Here is a 27,528-nt window from a genome sequence, read left to right as displayed (position 1 = left end):
CGTTACGCTAGTGCTGCTGCAAAAAGATAACAGGCTCCACCGTAACATCAGATAAATGTTTCTAACTGCTATTAGCGTATATAGCGCTGAGGTGATCAATGCATTGAAAAGCACCACTGAACCTATTTATCATTTCTATATTTCAACCGTTTAGCTGAAGCGCTCGGTGATTTACACTGAATGCATCAGTTAAATGAGCCTAAACCGCGATAGCACTGGAACATTACAAACAGTGCAGACATCAGTCACTGGACTACAATCATTTTGAATCATATGCACTTATATTCATTATTCTGCTGTGAACAGAACAACAAACAACACAGCAGACTGAATATTAAATGTAAGACTGATCTAAACCCAGTAGATCTAAGAAGGAGTTAAAAGTTAACTGATGTACTCCGGCCCTGATCGTATAAATCCTTCTACATAATGAGTAGGATTTTAAAATGATTCTAAAATAAGTCAGTAATGAGTATAAGGAGGCTAAAACTGGGGGTGTTGAGAGAAATATCCTCGGTCTCAGTTATGAGCCTGGCAGCAGAGTTCTGCACAGTCTGAATCTGAGCTGCAGCTCAAGCATTTAACGGACGCTGTGTGTAGCTACATCTCTTTTCCTAGAGACAATGTTGTCATGATTTTCCATAACAACAAGCCACGGGACTTATCAGCCCTTAAGGGTATGATTTTTAAAAGGAAAAACGTTTTTAATGAGGGTTATAAGACTTATAATGTTATTAAAGTTAAGGAAACAAAGACGGAGATCAGGTCATAAATCAAAAAGCCTAAACTCAGGTACAGAGATTAAACTGGGCAGCCTGGAGCGATATGAAATCTATGACTGGGTCAGGCGATAGGAAGATTACCTTGACTGGTTTTAATTCAGATAACAGTCGGCTGATGAGTTAAACGCTCTTTACTTTAGATTTGATAATCGTGACTTCACTGATACACTGAATGCATTAAAGGACAACACTAGAGCTCCTCAAGCTTTGGCTGTTCATATCAGAAGTGTGGAAAAACACTTCAGACTCCACCGAGTCTAGTAGGAGTCCTGGGCCTGATAATATCTGCAGCCAGGTCCTTAAAACCTGGGCTAAACAGCGCATCTTTTATTTTTACACTATCTCTTCAGCAACAGAGGGTCCCTAAATTATGGAAACATTCCACAATTGTCCCAGTTGCTGAGACTAAAACCCCTGCGACATTAAATGACTTCAGGCCAGGAGAGCTGACATCTTTAATTATGAAGACACGAGAGAAGCTCATTAAAATGTAGAGAAATCCCTTCATCTCCTGCAATCTGTATACAGGTCTGGCAGAGGTGAGGAGGACGCTATTATCACACTACTACATTTTCTATATCGCCACCTTGAGGGGACTAAAGCTCACGCCAGGCTGTTGTTTATAGATTCTTCTCTTCGGCTTTTAACACTATCCAGCCGCATCTGTCAGCAGAAAAGCTAATTCATCTTTTTAAACTGGATTTTAATCTAGTTGGCTGGGTACTGGACTTCTTGACTGATAGGTCCCAGTGTGTGAGGGTAAATGGCTTTTTCCAATCACTCTGCACTCTTCCACTGGTTCTTTCCAAGGCTGCTGTTTCTCTATACTGCTCTATATCTCGTACACCAATGACACCACACACGATGATTCTGTAAGTCTTCTTGAAAGGGAGGAGCAACATCACGGACCAGTGATTAATGATATTGTATCTTGGTGTGATGAGTCCTTTCTCCAACTAAATGTGTCTAAAACAAAAGACATGATAATCAGCTTTGGATAGACTCCTCCTAATCAAAGATGCTGATATTGAGCTGGTGGACAGTTATTTATATCTGGGCATTGTTCTTGACAAACTGTGTTTCGAATCTCATGTTGCTTCCACGACAAAAAAGGTCCAACAACGACTTTTCCTCTTGAGGAAAATGTTCTTTTAATGTCTCCTCTGAGATGATGACTCTCTTTTTTTATTGAATCAGTTTTAATGTTCTGAATTGTTGCTTGCTAGGCTGTAGGCAGGTGTTCAGAAAGGCTACTTCCTCCCTGTTATGTTAAGACAGGAGAAGGCTGATTTGAGTTGTTTGTCTAAAAGACTTCCTAGCATGATATTAGGGTGCCCACTATGAGGACCAAGAGATAGAAGGTTTCCTTTGTACCTGCTGCCATTCAATTCTTAAATGGTAGATAGTATTTTACTGTTGTCTGGAGATTGCTTATATGCACAGACTGCTTACTTGACTTCTTCACTCTGCCCACTACGTCCTGTTGTTTGTTGTTGTCCATCAGTGTTTTGTGTGTTTGTGTGCATTTTGTATATTCTGACTGCAAACCAATTTTCCTGTAAAGGACAATAAAGATATTTTGAACTTTGTGTATTCGTCTCTAAATCTATTTTTAACATCCCATGTTTTGTCAGTCGCTTATGAAGCACTGAGTTGTTTGAAAAGTGCTATATAAATGAAGTTTGATTGATTGATTGATATACAGAACTGGTCCAAGAGTTGATCCTTGAAGGTGTTAAACATGTTGCAGTTAAAGATGTGAATGAATCAGTTGAAACATGAATTTTTCTGTTTGACAGAAAGGATTAAGACCAGTCCAGGGCTGTTCCAGTAATCCCCACCCACTTCTTTAGTTTATTGAGCAATATCCAGAATGTGCAGCCATCAATGGGTCTTTTGAAGCAACGGTTTCAGTGTAGCCTCTGGAATCCAGATTGATTTTTTTCTTTATAGAAAAACGCACACCTCCACAAGTTATTCCAAAAGCAGATCCTGTTATTTTTGTCGGACAAGTGGACCCGAGCGCAGAGAACAGCAGGCACAGGAACTGAAGTATATCTTTTATTCCACAAGTGTGCAAACAAAGCAAAACTGGCAGCTCAGCACTAACAGGATAGAATAACACAGAACAAACTGAAAAATCGATCCAACAAAACCGAACTGAGAACCAGGACTTCAATACAAACTAATCTGACGAGGGGATGAGGTGCAGGTGGAACAGGAGAGCAGGCAGGGAGCCGATCGGCTGGGGGGGAACACAGGGAGCAGGGCAGGACTAACGAGGCTGATAAGAGGGCAGGTGTGAAGGGAAGGGCAGGCTGGGGAAGAAAAAACACTGAGAGCAGGGCAGGACTAACGAGCTCGATGCAGGGCAAGTGTGGAGGGAAAACCGGCAGGGGAGGAGTGCAGGAACAGAGAAGGGAAACACAGAGCAAACAAAAACCTCTTAATAACTAAGACTGTGAGTAAGCTGTGTGAGTACAGACTGAAATAAAACACAAAGACAGACTGACAAATAAAGGCAACTTAATATCATGCCAGAAAGTCTTTTAGACAAATAACATAACAGGGAGAAAAGGCTGAGGTCTCTGGTGGAACGGAGGAGAAATAGCAACCAAGAGACATTCTGTGACATAAAACTTAACAAGCTCAATAACCATAAAGAAGAACTGGAGTTAAACAGACACACAGACTGAACACAGGAACCCAAAAAGAACAAAAAACACAAAGAGTCCAAAAACCATGAGTCCATGACAGAAGCATTTCTGCAGTGGCTGAATACAGGCTGGTTTCATATAATCTGGGACACATTCAGGGCAAAGAGAAGAAGCATCACTTCTCTGAACAATTTAACTGGAATATCAATACGTCAGGTTGAGGGTTTAATATGGGACACGATGTCAGCGAGGGTTTCCAAATCTACTGAAGTTATCTAACAAATGTGGAGACGACTAAAACATATTTTAAATCCCAAAGTCCCATATTAACATTTAAGAAAACACATGTCCATGTACATGTAAAACCAAGATGATTTCCTGAAACTGTGTCGCAACTGTATATCTTAAAAGGTAGTTTCACATTTTCAAGTGTAACTTAATACAATACTATTCAATATATCGATGGCCAAAGTGCAAAACCTCCTATCTGCAGAATTTTCTGATTGGCGGATTTCACTTTGGATGATGAGAACAAGGAAGGCTGCTCATATTCAGTCTGTCTGCAAGATAATCCCACCCTTCGTTGGGATAGAAAAGTCACATATAACATTCACTACACTGGCCCATCTTTTTACCTGAAAACAAACTTAATTTTATTTTTAATTTAATTTGAATTATTAACTTAATTTAGAGCATCGTTTTGTTGAACCTCTTCCAACTTGCACCAAGTGCAAAAGCTCCTGTCTGCAAAATGATCCAGGTAAAGTGGGGAAAAACCTCCTATCTGCACTTTGCTAGGTACTAATATCTAGTCTGTATTGTTAACACATAATATATTAAGAGTATCCTTAACAAATAGCATTCTGGGAGAAAACAACAAAAGAAGTGCATTTTTCAGAGAGGAGGTTTTGCTCTTCGGCCATCGATATATACTTTGCTGACAACAAAATACATAGTTATCGTCAGGTGAAAGGATTAAATCTATAACTTTTCATTTTGATACTTTAAGATTTTAGTCCTTTCTGGGAATTCTCCAAATTCTTAAGCTCATGAGTACCCTCTAAACCCATTTTGGATAATACATCCATTGTGGTTTAGCTAAAATAAACCTTTTCATGTTTAGTCTCTGAAAAGCTCACATCTTAGAGAAAGAAGGATTTCCAATTTGTGGTCATTGTGATGCAATCCAAAACCAATATTTGGAATAAATACTCCACAAAATAAACATGTTCAAATCACCTAATTTTCTTTTTCCTTTTGGTGGCTAGACATAGTCCAGGAAAATTAGCTGAACGTGAAACGTGTCCAGGGCCTCGCTCTTCCAATCTCAGTGGTTCCTAAAAACCTGCTGCAGAGACTCCTCGATGTGCTGGAAGGAGCTCCAGATGAGAAAGTTCAGTGAACAGAAGAAACCTAAATGAAATCAATACTCGCTGTGAGCACGCTTTGCCTTTAAAACAGCAGCAGTTCCTCCTCGGTACACCTGCTCGCAGTTTTTCGAGGAACTTTCAGTTGTTCCTGAATCTTGCAGAAGTTGTCACAGTCCTTCTGTGGATTTTAAGCGTCTCAGCTGCTTCTGTCTCTTCATGTAATCCCAGACTTACTCGAAGTTGAGATCAGGACTCTTTTGGGGGACATACCATCTGTTGCAGGACTCATTTTTCCTTCTTGCCGCTCAATATAGTTCATTATGACTCCAGCTGTATGTTTGGGCTGGTTGTCATGCTGCAGAATGAATTTGGGACCAATCAGAGGCCTCCCTGATGGTACTGCATTATGGATAACAACATCTAAAGTGCCTAAACCCACAGTACTGTGTATTTGTATATATATTATATAGAAGAGTGACTATCCATTGAATTAACAACCATAGTTTTAGGTGACTACTGAAACATCATGTTTTTTAAATGTGACCTTAAAGTCTAAGGAGGCAGAAGACCAAACAAACTGTTTTCATATTCATAACTAGAAATACCACCTCACAGTTGTATGAGTCTGTCAACCAGTCAAGTTGCAGTTTACATCCAGACTCATATAATATTTGTAGTGAAGACTTTGAAGGAATTTAATAAAAGGTATTAAGTGTATTTTCCTTGTATGTGTTTGGTCAATAAAGCTGATTCTGATAGAACACAAAGTTGTATTCATGACAGTAGACGAAGCTTCAGATATGGATGTTGCTGCAAAGAAGCTACAAATTCTAAAACGTGGACGCTTCACACACATCTTCAACCCGGCAGCACGGAGGATCTAAACAATCACCAAAGTTTCAAGGTGGGAAACCAAGATTAGTGTCACCAGTTCAATATCCAACCAAATCCTCTTCTGTTCCTGAGTTATGGTGTTGAATAACAGCCAGAAAAGTGTTTTTGCAGAACATTATGATGTCACAGTGAAGCTGACCTTTGACCTTTCGGATATAAAATGTCATCACTTCACCATTTTATCCTGTTAGACATTTGTGTGAAACTTTGTCATAATTAGCGTATGAATTCTTGAGTTATGGCTAAAAATGTGTTTTGTGAGGTCACAGTCACCTTTGACCTTTGACCACCAAATTCTAAACAGTTCATTCAGTCCAACTGGACATTTATGCCAAATTTGAAGAAATTCCCTCAAAGGGTTTCTGAGATATTGCGTCCAGAAGAATGGGATGGACGTAAAAAGAGATGTAAAAATGTAATAGTATGCACACCTCTGCACCCCCCCTCCCTCCCCGTGACCTTTCACCATCTCCAGGTAGGTTTTCTCTCCTTAGACGTGCGATCTGCTCGTGTCATTTATCTCATGACACAAGCTGGGACGTGTATAGTGAAACAAACACAGCTGGAAATGTAATGAAATAACCTTTATTTATTCAAGGACGGTTTTCATGCTAATTTTTTTTGGCAATTTCTTGCTTCACAGTCATTGTTACACATTGTTGCTCCTGGGAGCCACACAGCACAGCTCAGCAGTCGGAGGATGAGTTTTATCCATTTTTTCCCCCCTCATCCTTGTTTACTCATAATACAAACAGTGCATCGCCTGATACATATTCATAGTTACACGACTTCACACACGGCAGCCTCAATCATCTGTGGGGTCGCCCAATAAAGAGCGAGTTCTCTATCATGCTTTGTGTAAGCTCACATCACTAAAATCTAAAGTATCATAATTTAAGAAAACTCAATGAGTCACAATCTGTATCTGTAGATATGCTCAGGTGTTACTGTATAATTGTATACATCTTACATTACATTAAAGGCAATGTAAGTCTTCAGTACAATGTGTCAAATAGTACTATTACTTATTTTTTTGCCGTTTCATTTTTGTTTAAATTACAACAGCAGCAACAAATTCAATCTTAGCTTCAAACTGTCGGCTGTTGTACCACTTGTGAACTTCACCTCTGGCTCCATCCTTGTTCAATTAAAGCTCTTCTTTTGGCCTCTAAGTGCAGCCCAGCAAGCTTTGACCAGACCTATTGTAGTCTGAAAATGTCAACCTCCCATTTGCCAGTATAAAGGGAGAAAAAATGAATAATAACAGTAATAACAATAGAGCGCCTGCCAGAAATACAGTTTACCACATGTGCCTTAATGCACCTGTGTGTCTCTGTGTGTGTGTGTGTGTGTGTGTGTGTGTGTGTGTGTGTGTGTGTGAGCTGTACATGTAATCCACAAATAACAAAGCAGATTATTCCAAAAACATTTATTACAGTGATAAATTCACACACCTGCTGCTCTGGACGTTCCTCCCAACAGGGAGACACTGCAACAACAAAAAAAACCTTACAAAACAAATCAAAATTGACTTAATAATTGTTTACATCTGGATTTACATACGAATAAAAAAAAAACTAATTAAAATGGACTTGATTTATACATCTGGATTCAATCACACATCAGTAAAGGCTTTGTTCTGGCACGTTGGACTTGGGGAGGGGGGAGGTGTACATGAGTTAGACCCATATGGAAGCCACATCACCACCCATGATGACTCGCACCTGGTCCTGAATGGTGGCTAAATTAAACATTTTAAAGTGCTGTACATTAACGGTTTATCTTTGTATCTAGGTATGTGTCAATTTAGCTGTAAGATTTAGTGTTATAATGATTGATATTGTCTAGATTATGTTAAATGCACTACAGAAATCTAGATTTTATATCTTGCATGTCATACTCATCTCTCTCTCTCCCCATGTTTCCTGTTTGCCTCTTCGCTGCCCACTAAGGATTAATGCTAAAAAAAAATAGTCTTAAAAAAAGAAAGTAAAAGAAACCAAGACCTCACACTGCTGGGAATGTGCAGCAATTCAACCGTTACACTCAAAAAAAAACCAAAAGGGAGCAAATAAAAAGCCTGTGCTGTAAAGCAAGTTTCACCCAGTAGAGATGCAGCCTTGATGCTCTCATCTCGCTGCTCGAGTCTCTCAGTGCAAAAGTACATACGACCGCTGTCCTAATGAGTAGGTGGAAGAGTAAAGGTGTCTGGGGAAGATGTGCGGCTCCCGCAGATGACATGAGGAGAGGTAAAAGGAGCTTTTCCCATCAGCTAATCACGTCCTGTGCAGTACAGCCGCCTCTCAAAAAAAAAACACGTCAGAAACGAGGCCGGTGATGAAGACGCTGCCAGGTCCGACTTAAACGATGTAAACCTTCCCAAGCGCTGCCAATGATGGTTATAAAGATCAAAGCCATTAACATTTACAGTATAATAATGACTCCTTCAACAAAAGAGGGAATATCTATGTATAGAAACAAAGCAAAAGAAGCACTTACAGTCGACGTAAAGAGGAATTTCTAGGAAATAAGTGAATGAATTGATTCTGGCAGTCTGGGTTGATCTTAGAGGTCAAACCAATACATTTAAAAATTCAATGAAGAGAAAAGAGGGAGTAAGCTTACAGGAAAATTAGGGCATCCAACCCCTCTTTCCTTCTAACTAGAAAGATCAGCACGGATCAGATTGTTCTACTCGTCCTACCTCTCCCTCTCTCATTCATCAGCATCCTGAGATGTCTTTGGTTTTGTTGCGCCGTTGGTAGCGCGTGTCGGCGGGGTCGAAACCTTGCTCGTTGGCTCCGAACAGAGCCCAGCTGGGAGTCTTGGCTATGTAGTCCAAGGCTGAGAAGCTCTGCTTTCCCCCGCTGTCCTCGTGAGCCTGGACCAGCTCCTGGAAACGATCGTAGTCGATCCATGTCCACCACTCGCCGTCCACCTTGAACTGAAAGCACACATGACAACATAGAGGGGAGAGTGAGAGAGGCAGTGTTTTCTGAAATCTATCTAAAACAGTTGTTATGATATCAATTTAACAACCTAAATAAAGAAACCAAGGAAAATTGTGTTATCAATAACTAGGGATGCACGATATTATCGGCACGTCATCGGTATCGGCTGATAAAAGCTCTAAAATGAAATATCGCCATCGGCCATTTCTGCCGATTATGAGGCGGCCTTCTCCTCCGCCGCCTGCCTGCGCTTCCCTCCACGGACTGTTCCACCTCGACGGTCCCGATGCTTCCTCTGCAGGCTCCACTTCACTCAAGCTGTCCGTCAGACCTGCTGCTTCTTCCCACTTTAACTTGAATAACAAACCGGGGCTCGGTGCTCTGGTTGGATCCACATGAATAACCGGGGGCTAACGTTAGCTGGGAGGCTAGCAGAGGCTAGCTGGCTGCGGCTAACGCTCCGCTAGCCTCTCAGCTAACGTTAGCCCCGGCCCTCCATGTAGATCCAACCAGAGCACCTTGATCTTCTTGATCATACTTAGTACAATCTATGCTTGCGTGCATAATAGTCTCCTCAGCCATCTGGAAAAAATATGTGCATATATCGGTATCGGCCACAATGTGTTGGAAATATCTGCATATCGGATATCGGCAAAAAATCCAATATTGTGCATCCCTATCAATAACCATAAGTAATCCAACTGGAGGTGCCAGTAATGAAACACAAGATAGAAGATGCCATTGCTACTCCTATTCACCGGTTCACCTTACTTTCCAAAATCTGCATCAGCTGGAGGTCCGCAGGTAGAGGGCTGCAACTAACTAACAATTGTTTTCAGTGCTGATTAATCAAATGACTTGCTTTTGATACATTTTTGATCAATGAAATGTCACAAACAGTGAAACATGGCCCTAAACGTTAGCATCTGTGAAGCTAGTAGCGCTGTTATTGCCATCAAATGTCATGCAACAAGTAAAGCTGTTCTGAAATCATGAGAAAATTAGTTAAGACTGTATTTTGAAACATCATGATCATTTTAAAGCCTGATATCTGAATAATTTACATGTAAGCTGACAAATTTTTGAAGGATCTGCACATAAAATATCTACTGAAATAATCTTCAACTTGATGATTACTGCACATTTAATATAAATGGGTATAATGTGCTCGGATACAGAGAGACAGATAAATGGAGAGAGTGTTGCAAATTGTCGATTTAAACAACTCAGAATTTACAGATGTGACCAAAAAGACCATCAATGATTAAAGAGTTTCTTGCTCCCTATGAGCCACTTGCTTGTTTGTTTAGCCTTTCTTTAAATGGCTTTGGACTCAAAACCTCCACCTCCTCCCTTCTCCCCCCATCTCTCCTTTTATCAATCACTGCTTCTTACTCCCTCACCCAAGTCGCCATCCATCACACTAAAGAGAAAAAAAAAAAAAAAAAAAAAAAAGAGGGAGATAAATGGACAGAAGGAGAGTGAGGAGCCAAAAAGTGTGTACGTGTGTGTTTATATGTGGGAGAGCAGCTTTTGTGTTTGAAAGTCCGACATCATTGCGCCTCTCTGATCCTGCTTGTTTTCCCAAACCGGCGCCGAGGGTGAGGAGCGCATGACCTTTGCTTTCCCAGCATGCAAAAAGTGCTCTCCAGCTGATATGATACCATGTTTCCCTTGTTGTTCTGTTAAAGGTGACTGAGAGGAAACAAGCAAAGCAGGTATTACAAACAATACAATCTTTCCTCTGAAGTAGTAGCAAAGTTTGATCTTTAAAATAGTCCTAGATGACGTAAACTCACTTCTAGGTATTTTTGGAAGGTTTTTGATAAGCTATAACTACATGCTAGTAGGTTGTCACCGGGGACGACTGTTGCGCTTTTAGCCTCAGCGTTTAAAATCTATTTCAGGTTCATGGCTGCTTTGTCCAGACACCCGTGAGCACACTGGGACTTTTTTTTTTAAATTCCTTCCACCACTATAATTCACACAACAGGAGGGAGCTACCATTACGTCACTGACTCACTTAAAAAAGCAACTCAAAATGACATAAAATGCACTCAAGAAGAACCGACACTTATTTTCCAAGTGTGAGACCTTCCTGCTGGAGAATCACTGAAGGAGTAACGGCATTAAGTGTTTCGAGAGCTAGCCTTCAGATGCTTAGCGCCTGCCTCAGTCATTAGAGAAAAGCTACCTGCTGCATTGCTAATGAGGCCTGAGAAAGGAGGGGGTGGGGGTGGGGTGGGGGGAATGCTACGCCTATTGGGAGTTAATGTTTCTGGTAATGAGAAGAGCTGATATTTGTTCAGCCGGCATCTCGGCAAACAATTTCAGTCTCTAAGCAACAAAGCAAAGCTGTGCTATCTGGGAAGAGAACAAGACAGTCTGTTGTTTTTACTAACAGTGTCTTTGCTTGAGGATCACTGAGGATATTGAGGACAGGCTTCGGCTTCATGTGTGAGCGCCATGCCGTTGAACTGTACGGTACTTCCATACATACATTCACAGAAAACAAGCATCACATACCACCTGAAATTGTATGTTTATTCTAGTAAATTAGATGTCCTATCCTCTTTTTAAAAGCAACAAGATGAAGAGTCTACATACGTGCTAGGGGGGAATCTGTGAGCTAAATGCTAACATTGATAAAACAATGTTGTACAATTTGTTCAACATTGTGTCTCTCAGCCGGCGAGGTTGTCAGTCAAAGGTACACCGGTCCAGCTGGATGCTAAAGGAGCATTTCAAGTATCTGATGTTAAGACATTTTGTTCCTTGTAGTAATAAATATAATATAAGGGATGACTTCAGTTTGAAAACACACAAACAGATCTAATAGCATTGATCTGTCAGCGACCGGGATGGTCTTTCTCTGAGAGGTTTGTGTCTTAAGGGTGCCATTTTCATTTACACCGTCCTCAGAGAAATGGGGCTAGAGGAGGATAGAAGAGGATGGGGTATAAGAGGGGGGGAAAAAGGAGTGGGGGGAGGGAAGGAGAGATGAAAGAGGGGGAGATGAAAGAGAGAAAAGGTTGGGGGAGGCAAAGATGCAGAGAGAGAAAGAGGAATGCCTATCAATGGGAAAATCCCTGGGGTTGAAAAGGAACTAATGATGATGATGTGTCAGTGCAGGGAGGATCTATCACTACTCACTGCTAAAGAGTGATCATGTACATGTACGCACACACACACACACACATACACACACACATGCACACACACAGAGCTCTGATGTCTTTTAAAGGACTACATCAAATAGTGGTATCGTCCAACTGGAACTGGAAGTTCTGAGGACTGTGAAGTAAGCAGGAAGACACACACACACACACACACACACACACACACACACACACACACACACACACACACACACACACACACACACACACGAAATGAGCCTGATGTGCTTTCCTGTGATACGTTTTAAACTCTCTCGTTATGTAAGTTAACATTAAAACCTGGTAGACGTCACTTTCTACATCCTCTTCTTGCACACAAACACATTCAGGATACAGAAGTCGTTGTTCCCAGGAGAAGCCTTAAAATGTCTCCAGGTCCCAAATGATTATTGATTATTGATGACAGCCAAAAGACAGCAGTGTACCTGCATGCATATGTTAACATTTACAATGAAAGCACAGGGAGACTCTCACACTCAAGGTTCTAGCTTTGATTTTCATTTTATTCTCAATTAAACTTTCTACATGAGTGTGTCTGTTTTCTATTTTAGCAGCTATGCATCTGCCCCAAGTTCAACTTAACATATATATTGTCATATACATGTTAGTGATGTTTGTTCACGCTTTACAGCTGTGTTTTTCCCTCCCAATGTTCTCAACAATCAAGTATTTTGACTTGTAAGTCAAATCTGTAGACTTGAATTAACCATAAACTCACACATACTCAGCAGTTGTACTGAGCGAACCTGAGGAAGCTACAGGCTCTTAATAAAGTCACAGTAAAGTCATTACAGTGTGCGGTGGTTAATTTTAACCTCAAACTCTGTCTGCATGCTCTTCCCAGACAAGATTATAACTATTCTTGATAGAATAAAACAGCTTTCGAGTGGACAGTTGTCAATTATAATGTATATGTACATTTATAATATAAATGTCATGTTAAAAGTAATCAATATCTTGGTTGGCCAAAATAATCAGGACAAGCAACATCTAAAGATAATAATCTATGGTCAATTTTAATTATTTTCTGCATTAGTGTCATTTTTTAATAATAGGTTTTTATTCATTATAATTTTTGCTTCAGTTTCACTTTACAATAATAACCTTGATACTTTCTGCCTGTACTAAACACTAAACACACACATGCATTCAGCTGATAAGACAAACACCCACCAACTTGTTCGACTGCATGTGATTCACACTTGGATATGAAACAAACACTCAGTGGGGGAACGAGTATAACTGGATGTACAGTACGTGTGTTTGAAAGCTCAGCTGCTGCTCTGATTCTTCCTGAAAAAGCATCTAAAAGACGCAGCGAGTGCAACGAGTGCTCGTTCTGGTCACACAGATCCTGCTTCAGAGCATCGAGCACTAATGCTGCAATCTGCTTGACTGATAGCGGGAAGTGGCGAGAGATGGAGAAGAGTGTGTGCGCGAGAGTATATTAAGAAATACTGACGGTTGTAGGCGAGGAGGTGCAAATTAATTAAGGTGTCTGGAGCGGTCGCGCACAAATGGCCGCCGTTATAGACCGAGGGATTAGTGTTGGTGAGACGGGAGACAGAAACAGAGGAAGTAGAGGAACAAGAGGAGAGAGAGAGAGAAGGGCGATGAAGAGAGGAAGGTGGAAATCAATTCGGTGAAATATTGATTGGGTCCTTGCTGGTGTGTTAAAATGGAGAGGAATTAAGTGAACGACTTTTTAACACCTCTTTTAGTCTCAGGCGAGCGTGTGTGTGTGTGTGTGTGTGTGTGTGTGTGTGTGTGGAGTCTGTTTTTACATCCAAGTTTGCAACCTGGAGGACCTCCTCCTCATCATCATCATCATCATCATCATCATCGTCATCGTGCAGTAGGCATCAATAAAATTAATATGACTTCAACTTTCCTCTCACGTCTTAATCCAAAAAGCCTCGGTTAAGGTCACAAAGTCAAATTTTCAACATGCAACATACATCTATTTAATAAATAATAATAATAAAATATATACTGTAGCTAAAGCAAAAAGCAAAATGAAAATTCTCATCAGATTTTTTATACACCTGCAATTTCCTACAATTTCAGAGACAAAAGAAGCAACGTGACATGTGACGGTGCATTTCTGTGAGGTCACACATGGAAATAAAACTGTTTAAAAAATGTTGAAACAATTTGAATAAACATTTTTTAGCACTCCCTCCCTGTGATACGTGCTGCAAACATCTTGTTTGAACTGGAAAAACCCAATAAATTACAGAAGCAGGACACAACTGAACTGTTTCCTGAGACATTTTTGTTTCTTAGAAAGTTGCATTGTGAAGTTGAGCATCGTCCTGGTTCTGACAGAAAGACACTACTGATCGCAGCCTTTGTTTCTCTGTTTCTCGTATTTATGTTTCTCTCTTCCTCGAGGCATCGAGGGCCCACAAAGGGGTTTACAGACACCACAGAGCTAAATAATACTGTAGGCAGTCCCATGAAAACAAAGCTCCAGTAAATAACTGGAAATATCACCTTGCGGTTGTATTCCTCCAACAACCAGTAAAGTTGCAGTTTATATCCATCTGGACTCATGTAATATCTGTAGCAAAGACTCTGAAGGAATTCAATAAAATGTATTAAGTGTATTTTCCTTGTATGTGTTCACGTTCGGCCAATAAAGCTGATTCTGAAGTTGTTTCCATGACGATAGACGATGCTTCAGATATGGATGTTGCAGCAAAGAAGCATCACACACATCTTCAACCCGGCAGCACAGTTTCAAGATGGGAACCCAAGATAAGTGTCACCAGTTCAATATCTGACCAAATGTGAAATATGGTCACGATCTCCCCTTCCGTTCCTGAGTTATGGTGTTGAATAATGGCCAGAAAGGGGTTTTTTGCAGTCAGACAGTGAAGTTGACCTTTGACCTTTTGGATATAAAATGCCATCATTTTATCCTATTAGACATTTGTGAATGAATTCTTGAGTTATGGCCCAAAAAAAAGTATTGTGTGAGGTCACAGTGACCTTTGACCAGCAAATTCTAATCTGTTCATTCTTGAGTCCAAGTGGACGTTTGTACCAAATTTGAAGAAATTCCCTCCAGGCGTTCCTGAGATATCGCGTTCACGAGAGAACGGGACGGACCGGAAAACATAACGCCTCCGACCACGGCTGTCGCCGGCGCGGAGGCATAAAAACAAATGAGGATTTAGAGTTTGGGGCACATAAATAAAGTGAGATAACACATCAAGAGTGCACTGTGTTTATGTTTTATGCATATGTGTGTTTCCTGTGTGTGTGTGTGATAGGGAGGTGTGGGTGCCCGGCTGGCTGGAGTGAATTTCTGCTCTGTCAGAAAGAGCCAAGACCACAATTAATCATCCATTAATTATTGACGGACATTTGCCTGGCGTTCTAGGGGCGGGTAAGCCTCTGCCAGAATAAACCACTCTGATGGTTGCATATTTCTAAAAGGAAGGCAGACAGGAGAGTACATTATATAAATAATAAAACAAGACAAAATCCAAAACAACAATTTAAATAACTAGGAAGCTGCTTTAAGTTGCTGTCTGGGAAAGGTACTTAAAAAGAAAACGGATATGAAGAATCTGCGTGTTTGTGTCTGAGGAGAACTGATAAAGAATCACAATAAGTGCAGTGATGACCAGGTGCACATTCATCATTACTATGTGTGAAGGGGTGTTTATGCACTATCCGCTGTCTGCGTCTTCTGATAACTTAGAAATTCTATTATGCAGAACACAGCAGGAGAAGTTAAGTTGCACCTATGTGTCAGAAAACTGTATAGTGTGTATAGTTTACAATTAATTATACATTGAAACAAGTTTGACACTTAAACTCTTTGTTGATTGAGTTCTGTTGTAAGATTTCTGACACACATTAACAAGCTAAAGAGACAACTAACATACATATGAGCCCTGAAAGTATGAAATAACTCAAAAGTTTGTCTCCTGAACGTAACACAATCACTACATGTGTGTCACTTTCAAGCAAAATCGGTTCTTCGTTGGCTCGGCGTTCGACATTTAACGCTGCTGATGTAAGATGTGCTGCAGGTGAGTTCTTACCTTGGTGTGTGCGATGAGCAGGCAGTTAGAGTGCTCGTGCTCGCAAGCGATCTCATACTGAGGCAACATGTCAGTCAGCTGCTGGACGAAGGCGACCACTTCCTGGTGCCAAGGGACGTTGGCCATCGTCAGGCTGCTGGCAGAACTTTCCCCGCAGTACGTCACTCCCTGGAAACACATGAGTACGCGATCAGAAATAAAAGACAGGAGCACTTTACAGTGTAGGCCCGTCGCAAACTAGCTCAGGCTAGAAATGCTGTGTTATGTGGCAGCGGTTCATGCTAAATACTATTTCTACCCTGTAGAAATAAACATTAAATAAATAAACAGTACCAAAAGAGCAAGTACAAGGTGAAAATCGCGTCTTAGTCTCCACACACACACAAGTGAGGACACACTGACCTGTACTTGATTTTTGAGTGTTTTTTTTTTTCCTAGCACAGAAAAATAACCACAATTTTTGACATAAAACACTTTTTCAAGAAACCTCTAGATCTGGCTGTTCAATAATTGTGACATATTTCTGCTGAAGCAGGATAATTTACACTTTTTAGCCTGATTTTGTCAATTAACTTTTAGTATCAATGGTGACAGTCAGTAATAAACAGCACTTGTTTTTTTTTATTAAAATTTAAAATAACAAAAATGCATCACTGATGTAGCAGTCTTGATTCAAGAAACATAATAATCAAACATTCATGATTCAATGCAATAATTATGAACAGCAATTTCTTTGGATATCTGCCAACATATACCCGGATACCAATAAACATGTGATGTTTTTAAGTATTCAAATAAATGTACAACATCTAGAATTCAATCTAAAATATTAGATTACTATTTGATATCATCATGACTCGTACTAGTGTAGATGCACTGTGTGTCACGGGTGTATTTAATCATGGGGGTTTGTATGTTCATGCATACAGTTTTGGCAGCTGGATGCATTCGATCTTAAAAGTTTACAAGGTGCCTGAAATAAAAAAGTTCCATTGTCCTGTTGTTCCGGCGGTAAAGTGAAGAAGTGCAGCGGAAAAACTGAATCGCGTGAATCATTTCACTCATTCCAGTGAGACTATGTGCAGGTTCACGCCAACATACGGACAAATATCTGAGTCATCGGACATTTTGGGGACGTTTGGGGGACATTTGTGGGGTCATCTGACATCACAACGTTTAGTCTGGTGATTGACAGCAAGTCATTTTGTACTTTAACGCACTTAAAGCCTCTCAAGTGGTCAGAAATGGTGATTATTTTATTTTATATATATATATATATATGTTAGTCTGGAGAGTGTGACTGACAAAAGGCTCCATACATAGCTGCTGATTATCATGGATAAACTTGGGAGCTTACATATAATTTTCCTGTCAACGGGTGAGAAAAATGGAATAACGTAAGAAAAACCATCTGGTTTTATCCACAAAAATCAATCAAAACAGCAGGCTGGACACTGATTGTTTCCAGATCAATAGCGGCAGACCTGTGCTGTGGTTATAAGTGATGAAGAGGAGGGAGGGAGGGAGGGAGGGAGGGGGAACGAGAGGAGAACAACAGCTTCCTGTAGCAGAGAATCTATTGAAGAGTTGGGCTGAGGTGTTAGGGGGGGCTGAGAGGGGAGGGCGACTGAAACTGAGGGAATCTGCAGCAGCCTCATAGACTCTAATACAAGACCTGCATCAGGAATCAGATTATTGATTACTTTTTAAACAGGGACTAGATTCAATAATCATATGGGTCAATTTTTTGTGCATATCAGCAGTTAAACCTGGACTGTCCTTTCTGTTAATGAATCGCTCTCACTGGTGGAGCCTGACGGTACAGGTATAACTGATCTAGAATCTGCAGAAGATGTATTCCTTTATTTTTTTATTTTTCTTGTATATTACAGTGGGTGTCAACTCTCAATCAGCCTCTCAGTCCTAAGACCCGGGCGCAAAGGAGAGGACGAGAGCAGAGCAGCTCAGAGGGAGAGGAGATCAGGGGAGTAATTAAGATTTCAGGAGTGTTTAGAGTAATAATTAATCAAATGTAGGCTGCAGGCACACCTTTTTGTAATAATAGCTCTATATAATAGCTGAAAAGGGTTCCTGCAGCTGCTTCACAGCAGTAGCTCTTTTCCAAGATTTTATTTATATCTTCAGACAGTTCAGTAATGAGAGAGACTGTAAAGTTGGATTGGATTCAAACTCTGAATTACACCTTTTCAAGTAAAAATGTTCCTATATGGAATGTACTGTGCACTGGCAATTTGCAACAACAAATTGTTGAATGGGCATATCACCGGTAATGTTGCTACAAAGAACTCTTAAATTCAACAAAATGTACAAGAATGAACCACAAGTAGGTAAACACGTTTGTAAGAATCAAACTGAAGTGTCCCTGTGGGTGAGAGTTTATTCATTCATGTGTAATGCTGTTTGCGTTTTGCATTATGTACTGCTTGGGAGAAATCTAGTGTTTGTTATTTAGGCTGAGCAAATGATTGATGAAGGACCTCTGTGTATTTCCAACAAAAAGGTTTAATCTTCATGCACTGTGTGGGTGGAAAGGATCACAGATGACAAGAAGCATGTACATACGCTCGTGTGATTACATACGCTCGTGTGATACTCTAAACACGAGCTATGTACATGCGTCTTGTCCTCCATGACCCTTTCCACCTCCCATAACACACACACATACACACGCACCCATGCACGTGCACACACACACCCGGTGTGCCAGCATGCTGTAGTGGTGGAGCCGAGGCAGCAGCTGTGCTACCGTAATTCTCTGATCTGTTGGCCAGGGACGCTGTCTGATCCTCACCCAGGTAACTCATGGAGGAATAACAAGAGTAACCATCTGTGTGTGTGTTTATGTGAGTCTGTGTGTGTGTATGTGTGTGTGTGTGTGTGTGTGTGTGTGTTTACGTGTGTCTACATTTGTGGGGACGGAAATGACAGCGAGCATGTTGCTTGTATGTAAAGCATCAAGCCATTTTCACATTCTGTCTTTCTGGTAACTGTACACTTGCTAAAAAACAGCAGTTAACAAAAAGTTTTGTACTGTAAATGTAAAGATACATGCATGAGCCAATTGTTCCTGCCAGCAACTGATCATCACCACCTGCTGTACAGCTTTAAGTCTCACATATTGTATCATATTCCTGTGATGACTAGATACTAGGGGTGTGCCAGAATACAAATACGTTATACGGCAAAGCACAAATAGTGGGTTTTTTACGAATATTTGTTTCATAGAAATATTTTTAAAATTATTTGCTTCAAATACCAGCATGCAGGTCAGTTACATCGCACATATCTCAGTCTCTGTCTTTTACTCCACTGTTACGTCTATCAGCAGGTCTTAACGAGGGGAGTCACATCCACCTGCTGCATGACGCACATTTCCTTATTTGGACATCACTCCCGGAGATAAAGCTGAGCTACTGACATGCGAGAAGTGCTCCCAAGGGAACACTTCAGGAACAACACTTATTGTTCCAGCGTTCCAATGCAAATACAGATAATTTTGCTGCCTCAACAAATACAAATACTGGGCCCTCTGCACATCCCTACTAGATACTTTCAAAAACTTTGTGTTTGCTTAAAAAAGAATCTATTCATGATGTTAAGAAAGTCCTTTTTACTGTTGATACATGAAACAATAAGCTTTGGTGATAACCTGTGAGACTAGTGATAGATCCCGCCTGAGGAATAAGTATCTTTAGTCACAATGATTTGTTTAAACTTGGCTCAAATATTCTGGTAATTGGACAGTATGTCTACTGCACAGAGAAACCCACTCCATCATTACTGGGAGAGGATTGTGCCAGTCGGTAAGAAGACACACTGAGCAGATTTACAGCGCAGTTTCCTGTCTTTAAATATTTGAATATGCATTACAAATTTAAAATGATTTTTCATTAACATTTAGTGGTGCTAAATTATAGAAATCTAGATCAGTTAAAACCAAAGATGTTTAATGATGTTTTATGATTTAGTTGTCATTGCATATCTTTTATTTACCGTATTTTTTGATAGTTAAAATAGTTTCATATTATTCATGTATAAATATTCATGTAAAAGCCCACATGGCCTTCCTGTCTCTGCTTGACCACTATTCTGACTTGAGCAAATAATCTCTATGATTCTGAACTCTGGGAACTTAACCAGTAATGACCAGTGAAAAAAAAATGACATTCCCAGGAAAGATGAAATACCAGATGTTTCATCATTTCATAGCAGTCAAGACATCAAAATTCCACCAATGTGATGACTGAGGCCAATCTCCTAAAACTAATAAGGAGGATTTATACCCATGAAATAAGTGGTTTGTCCAAGGAAACAGAAAACTTACTCTTCCTCTGGGGTATTTACTCGCTTACCTCTGTGGCAGACTACACAAGAAACATTCTTGAAACTGATCTCTCTCTCTCTCTCCGGCTGGCCCGGCTGTTTAAAGAGCGCCATTCACATCAATTTGATCCTGTCCACTCAACAGCCGTAGGGGATCTTTGACTCCGGTTGTAAACTGCAGCCATTCCCTCAGTAATTTAACCACATATGTCTTTCTTTCTAGGGGCTGCTTGAGAATTTACTCCACAAAAGAAAACTAATGCAAACAGAACTGTATCTATAGGGATTGAGTTTGGAGAGAGGGAGAAAGGGTGCGGCTGTGGGCGAAGCAGGGCTGGGACGCTGGACAGAATTGATGGGGGGGACCTTGGTGTTATCAGCCTTGCCTGGAGGGCCCGCTGAATAAAGATCAGCTACCCAGGACTCAGTATAAATCACAAGGAATGGGCCACGCCGGAGGAGAGAGCGATAGGAGGAGATGGAAAAGATGTCTGAGGTATATGGAGGGAATGAATGTACTGTATCATTGAGGAAGTTATGAGAGTGTGTGTGGCGGGGTGGTGGGGGGGGGGAAGAGTGAGAGCCCTTCACAAATAATTTATGTCTCTCGTCTTTAATGGAAATCATAAATGCTGATCCTCAAGCTCCCCCCTCACTGTCCGCAACACACAGCTGTGTGCGTTTGATCAAATTTATCTTGCTACATTTACGCCCTTGCTCTCTCTCTCTCTCTCTCTCTCTCTCTCTCTCTCTCTCTCTCTCTCTCTGTAATCCATTTCCCTCCTGGGTGAGTGAAGACCAGTGGCAGGTAAGTGGTATTGATGCAACAGTCGGACGATAAATCACACGTCGGACAACAATCGGACAACGGCGGTAAATTGCGCGGGCAGAATGTGTTGTGCCACGTAAGATGATGGACTAATAATTAATGGGTCAGTAACAAAGGTCTTGCTGCTGGCGACGGTGGACACCACACATACACACACACCAATGCAATACATCATTCTTACAGATCCACACTTAATCTTGATCCACTGCATGTGCAACACTCATATGTCTATATACAGTGGGGTCTGAGAGTGGTCTCAGACTTTTGGACCCTATTGTATATACTGATGGGTGACAAATTAAAGGAAAAACCTGAATAAATGAGTGGAAAAACATAAGTACAGAAGCTTTCATATAGGTGGGAGACATTTTCCTGGTGTAGTTGGGGTCCTGGTTGGGAATCCTGATAGGAAAGGTCTCTTCCACAGGGCGAGAGTACACACTGAATGGCTTGAGTACAAATTTGAGTATGAAAATAATGTGAATCATAGGCTAAATGTCTCTCTCGGTCACCAGATGTCGACCTAATTGGGAGTGTTTTGGGTCGTTAGATAGCGTCGTCCACCACATCATTAAAACACCAAATAAGAGAATTTAAATGGTGTTCAAGCCTTTCAGCAGAGCTACAGAGACGTATTGAATCTATAATAAGTAGCACTGAAGCGGCTCTGGTGGCCTAACACCTCACTAAGACACTTTATGTTGTTTGTCAGCCGTGCAAATGTAGAGTTAGTAGGAAAAAAAAAACACACAACATGGTGAAAATAAGCTTCCCATGCCCAAAAAAAACCCCTCCTGAGGATCTTAAATCTTTTTGATATTGTTGTATTTTCAAATGTTTTAATTTTCCCAACAAATGATTATTGTAATTCCACAGTTATAAAGCTCACTTTCATCTGCAGCAGCAGGACTTTTAACTACAATAACTCCATGTCAGCGTTTCTGCACCAGCTCCCAGGAGATATTAGAAAAAAAAAAAAATCTTACTAATTATTTTAGAAGCATCTAATTGCCCCTTCTCCTACTTAGTTTACTCAGCTTCTATGTACATAATTTCCAATGTGTCATCTTTCACAAAAACAAAAAAATCTCTCTCTTTTGTTCCCAGAGTTAGACTTAAGACTAACGGTGTCGCTGAATTTGCAGTTTTGCCTCAAATTTGAGCTTAAACTCCTACCAGATGAGATTCATATTTATACGAGTGACTTTCCTAATTGTTAAGTGTATTGTTTATTAAAGAAAATAAGATACAACGCACTCAACTTGCAATAATACCATGAAAACTGGGGGCTACAATAAAATGTCCTCGTCTTTTTTTCATTATTGTGTTGTTTGCCTGATTATGTTAATCATTCTCTTGTGCCTTTGAAGATCTTGGTTACTTCCTGATATATAGTATACTGTAAATATAAAACATTATTACTTCTACTAAACCCTTCCACAGACCTGATGCCATCAGTCAGCAGTGAGGACTAATCTGAGAGCTGGTGATATGACAGAACAGCTCGCTCTATCATACTGTCACCAGGCTATCCCGGGAAGCACTAATTACTGGGCTCATGATGCCGAGGTCGATAGCTTGCCCGAAGCTCGGCAGCCTGAGGGGTTCATCTGTTCGGTAAATGACCGTATACTGCTGGTAGGCAGCAGGGCGGAGAGATAAGAGAGAGAGAGAGACAGAGGAGATGATTTAGGAACGAGAGACGAGAAAGAGATAAGAGTCACCTTGATGATGACCTTTTACTTGTGTCGGTGACTCTACTTAAATAATTGATTGTCAGGATAAAGGTGGAAGATTTTACTGAGATTTTCACAGGAGGAAATGAATAATTAATACAGTTTATTAAGATTAGTGGTGGGAATCAGGGATGAAATCACGATAAGATGCTATAACAATATTCGTCCCATAGTAACGATGTATCGCGACAATTCGGCGATAAACGATATATCAGGAAATCTGTAACTGACGAAGAGAGAAAACATTATTTCAAAGAGCAGGAAAGTCTGATCATGTACAAAGTTTACTGACTGTACCTTAGTTTCACAGAAAAGAAATGTTGCCAAGTATAAATATCACAACACTGATAACTGTAGCTTCAGTTTGTGCTGCTGGCAAGGTTAGTAAACCTGATAAGAGACGGCAGAGAGGCGACGTGGTGCCTCATAAACCAAAGATTTATTCCTTTTCTGTGGCAGTAAACACAACACACGACTAACTGTGCTGAGCTTTACAAGATATTAAAAGTTGACGAGTGACGACGGTAACAGTAGGGCTACGTACTGACACTGGAGAGCCTCTTGTAGTAGAGCCGCTAGCTCGGCTACGACACAGAAACTTTCATAAAGGTCATGAATGTGCTTCTAGTGACTGTCAAAGCTCTGGTGGACTCTGTTTCCAGTGTAGACACGGAGTCCGACAGCAGCTGCTTATTTTGCTTGCATTTCTTCTTTGTTGTCACCTACAATTGTCGTCTATCTGACCGTCACTAGTCTGTTCAGCGGAGGGTAGTGGTGCTCAGGTAGCGCTAATCTATTCTTAGCGGTCCTATGTTTAAAAAAGATGTATACGATACTACGGCAAGTGGAAATATCGCGATATGTTGCAATATCAATTTTTTGTCTAATAAAGACTGGGATATTAATCATTACCTGGTGTAGATCTGGATATTGAACAAATATAAAAATAGTGACTTAGTGATTTTCTTCTCTTCAAAATTGTTTTGTCTAATAAACTCCAGAGATTCACTTCACAATGACGTAAAACAAAAGAGGAGCAGCAGATCTTTACACTGGAGAGAAACTGTCTGATATTGATAAATGACTTGCAATCAGATGATTCTAAGTGTTGTTGGTTGTGTTAATCAACTGCAGAGGTGCTTATGTGACATTCATAGCAAGTTTTGTGTGTGTGTGTGTGTGCTTATCGCTCTTCATCTTCGTCCCCTCGAGAGTAAAAGAAAAACACTGAGAATTGATGATTGCTCTGCTTTTGTTCTTTTGCTTCTCTCATTGTGTGATAAAAGGAAGCAGCACATGAACAAACTGGAAATTGTGAGTCAAGCTTAATTATATTAACATCTCACTTCCTGTGTAAAGTCTGTGTCTGATCACCACATATTCGCTATTTGATGAGTATCTCTGATTGCCCGTCCAGCCCGACGCTCCCTGCTGTCTTGTTAGTGTTGTGCTCTCTTGATATAATGAAATGCCATGTAGCGGAGGATCAATACACACTCTTGCGAGAAATCTTTAACAGAAAAGCCAGCCAAGTCTAAAGGAAGAAACTTCAAGAGATTGTGTTTTTCACCCATTTACACCACATAATAAACTCCATCATAAAGCCCAGACTTGAAGCAAGTTGTTGATTTTTTAATAAGCAGTAAAACACATCATTTAAGTTTGAAAGAGCTTAATGTATATGAAAGATAAAGAGGACATAGAAATCAGGATCCTATAATTGTTCATTTTTTGCACAGATGGTTAAATATTGCTTTGATGTTTACAACACATGACAAACTTCAGTGGAACAGCAGATTTGAAGAGAGATGGACAGAATCAAAAGAGAGACCGAGACAAGACACAGAGAAGAAAAAGGAGGGCGCGTCTCTACACAACAGTGTCAGCAGACGGATGTAACGGTAAATTAAAGAATAAAGGACAGGTGTGTGTGTGAGTGAACTGGCGTTTAAGTGTGCATTACAACTAGGGCCTGACCGATACTGGACTTTTGGAAGCCGATGCCGATATTAGTGACTAAAACAATTCTGATATCGATATATCAGCCGATAATCTTATTTATACAGAATATATACATAAACACATTTTTTTTGTAATGATCCCTCAAATGTGGTTATCAAACATTTGTGACAAAGATATGTAATGGAGGCATGATATTTAACAGATTAACAATAAACTTTATTGTATAAAATGACATCAGTGCACAAACAACTTTACTGGGAATTTAATAATTATAAATAACTATAAATGAAAAAAAACAAAAAACAAACACATACAGAGAAACCATATGTACATATATATTAAACGTGCATTAAGAAAAAGGATCAAATATGCATAAAATGCTGCCTATGTAACGTTAAGAAATATATTGTTGCATATCGGACAACATATATGCTGATACCCATATATCTGTGATATGCCAATGTCAGCCGATATCAGCTGAGCGATATATCAGTCGGGCTTTAATTACAACACTACAGTCTTTCTATGTTATGGTAATTAATTTTAGGTTACCCCTTCGTGCTCTCAACAGGCTCTTAACCAACCTGTGTCACTCAACCAGTTCCTAAATATTAACTAACAGTTAATCAGTTTCTGTTAACCCATCCCAACTGCAAAATCACACACAAAAAAAAACCAAACAAACCAAAAACACATCAGGACATGCTTTTAAATCTTATTTCAATTGCCTCTCACTTGCCAAAACTCATTGCAACATCATCCAGCAACAGACTGCATTAGGCAGTCAAACAGAATCAGGATATTTATATATATACGTCTTGAATCATCTGTGTTTGCCAGAACCTCATCTGACAGTTGATTTTCGTCTGAGCCCCCAAATCTCACCGGAAAAGAAAACTTCACCCCTCAACTGTTACATACTGCCTTCTATTTTGTGTCTCACAGCTGATAAATGATATTTAACTGGATGGACACTGGAAGGAAAACACACTCTGTATGTACACAGCCTGTGCACCAGGAGGATGACTGATGGGAGGAGTGGGAGCTTGTTAGTTTTAATATGGGAGCAAACTGCCAGGCCGACAAGACTCCCCCAAAACACTTCATTATGGGGGAGAAATGAAAACACCTTCTCACACAACCCAAACACACACACACACATACACACACACATACACACGCATAATTTCGCTGCCTGTTGGCCCTTCAGAAAGGTTTCATTTGGTTTCCCCCCCGACCACATGCTTTGACCCTCTGACTGCAGGAATTTCTCATTATAGCACTGGCTCCCTCATCTCATTATTTAGAGTGGAAAACTTGAATACTGCTGCATTTTTTCTGACAGCGCTGAAAGTTTAATAGTGTTTTATAAGTATAACTTTAATGGATGTTAGTATGAATGTGGTTGTCAGTCTGTGTTTGACCTCTGATGTGTCTGGTGGCCAAACTTTTGTATTGAAATCAGCCAAATAAAGGATGAAGGATTTTTTTTTTATTGCTTTAATAATAGAAACTATTTGGAAATTTGTAAACTGCATGTGAAGCTGGGATAAATGTGAGATTTGTTATTCAAGAAATTGCAAAGGTTTATGATGAAATTGTGAAAATGTTAAAACAGATTTATTATGCAACGTTAAGCAATCCTTAAAACATTCCTGGCTCTGCACAAAAACCTTTCTCGGCCCATGAAGGTCTAAATTTTCATCAGATTTTTATTAAAATATGTGATTTGCAGGTTTTGTTTTTGGTTGTTCATACAGCTAGCGTCCAAACAAAATCACATCTCTTCTCACTCTGATGAAAAGTAAACAATAATGTGTTTAAACGCATGTTTCTAATCTTCATCAGTGTGAACTGTGAGCTTGAGGTGAGTGTGCTTTATCTTTACTGCTTTGCCTTTCTGTTTCCGGCGCTGCGACGTTGGCTAAACCCTGCAGACACAGATACATCTACGGGGTCTGGTGTGAACAGCTTAAAATCAATAAGCTGCTCCAGCCTACGACATTGTTACTTCCTGTCACAGCCGGTCTTTGTATGTGCCTGCACATTTTCAACAAAATAAGGATCATAACTAAGTCTGGTGTGTGCGGTTGGTTTGCTGTTATTTCTGCACTGTCAGCACCACCATGTAACACCAGAGGAACTGAACATAAAAAGGGAGAGGACATAAAGTGCTGCTTAACAGAAAAAAAACTTGTCTCCTCTGATTAAATTCATATTTTCAATGAAACATGAATGAATCATTTTTTCTCTCTCAAAGATGATGGCACTTCACTCGATACAGATGTCGAGAATGCAAATGGAGACAATAATACAGACACGTTTTACTGTAAGATAAGCAACAGTCCTGCCTGAGCTCCTGCTTAATATGCAGTACGTACCTAGCCATGTGGGAAGAGGGTTTAACAAGGTGTAGTCGGGTGGTTTACTAAGAAAGACTTAAAGAGTAGCACTGCTCACCACATTCAAACCATTACTGGATTTGTTAAACTTATATCTATGTTTAAGAGTTTAAAAAATCCTGATAATGATATGTTTAAGTTAAACAAACGTAAAATTTGGTTATTTAAGATTTGTGACCAGGACGTTTACTGAGAGGGACATTTTAAAAGTTGAGTGTTAGAGCGCTCTCCACCACTATCACCAGTATCCAAATAAGAAAATATCTTTTGTAACTCTAAGTAGAGTTTTAAGAGACTTGGAGAATCAATGTTTTGCAGTCTCATAGTGATCAAACACCTAAAATCGTGTTGCTGTATCATGTAA

At 40.1% G+C, this 27,528-nt stretch overlaps 1 protein-coding gene across 1 annotated transcript in view; it reads right to left on the bottom strand.

The window, feature by feature from the left end:
* Positions 1-6,272: 6,272 nt before the first annotated feature.
* Positions 6,273-27,528, bottom strand: part of tyw1 (tRNA-yW synthesizing protein 1 homolog (S. cerevisiae)) — a 58,783-nt gene continuing 37,527 nt past the window's right edge. Inside the window, exons 15-16 of the mRNA XM_042414294.1 lie at positions 15,892-16,059; positions 6,273-8,647 (exon numbers count right to left, since the gene is read on the bottom strand). Of these exons, the coding sequence (XP_042270228.1) occupies positions 8,426-8,647; positions 15,892-16,059 (390 nt within the window). The 3' untranslated portion in view covers positions 6,273-8,425. The remainder of the gene's footprint in view (positions 8,648-15,891; positions 16,060-27,528) is intronic.

Source organism: Thunnus maccoyii, chromosome 6, assembly GCF_910596095.1.
Source record: "Thunnus maccoyii chromosome 6, fThuMac1.1, whole genome shotgun sequence".
Classification (NCBI taxonomy): domain Eukaryota; kingdom Metazoa; phylum Chordata; class Actinopteri; order Scombriformes; family Scombridae; genus Thunnus; species Thunnus maccoyii.
Note: the sequence above shows the minus strand (reverse complement) of the source record. Positions and strands in the feature narration are given on the sequence as shown.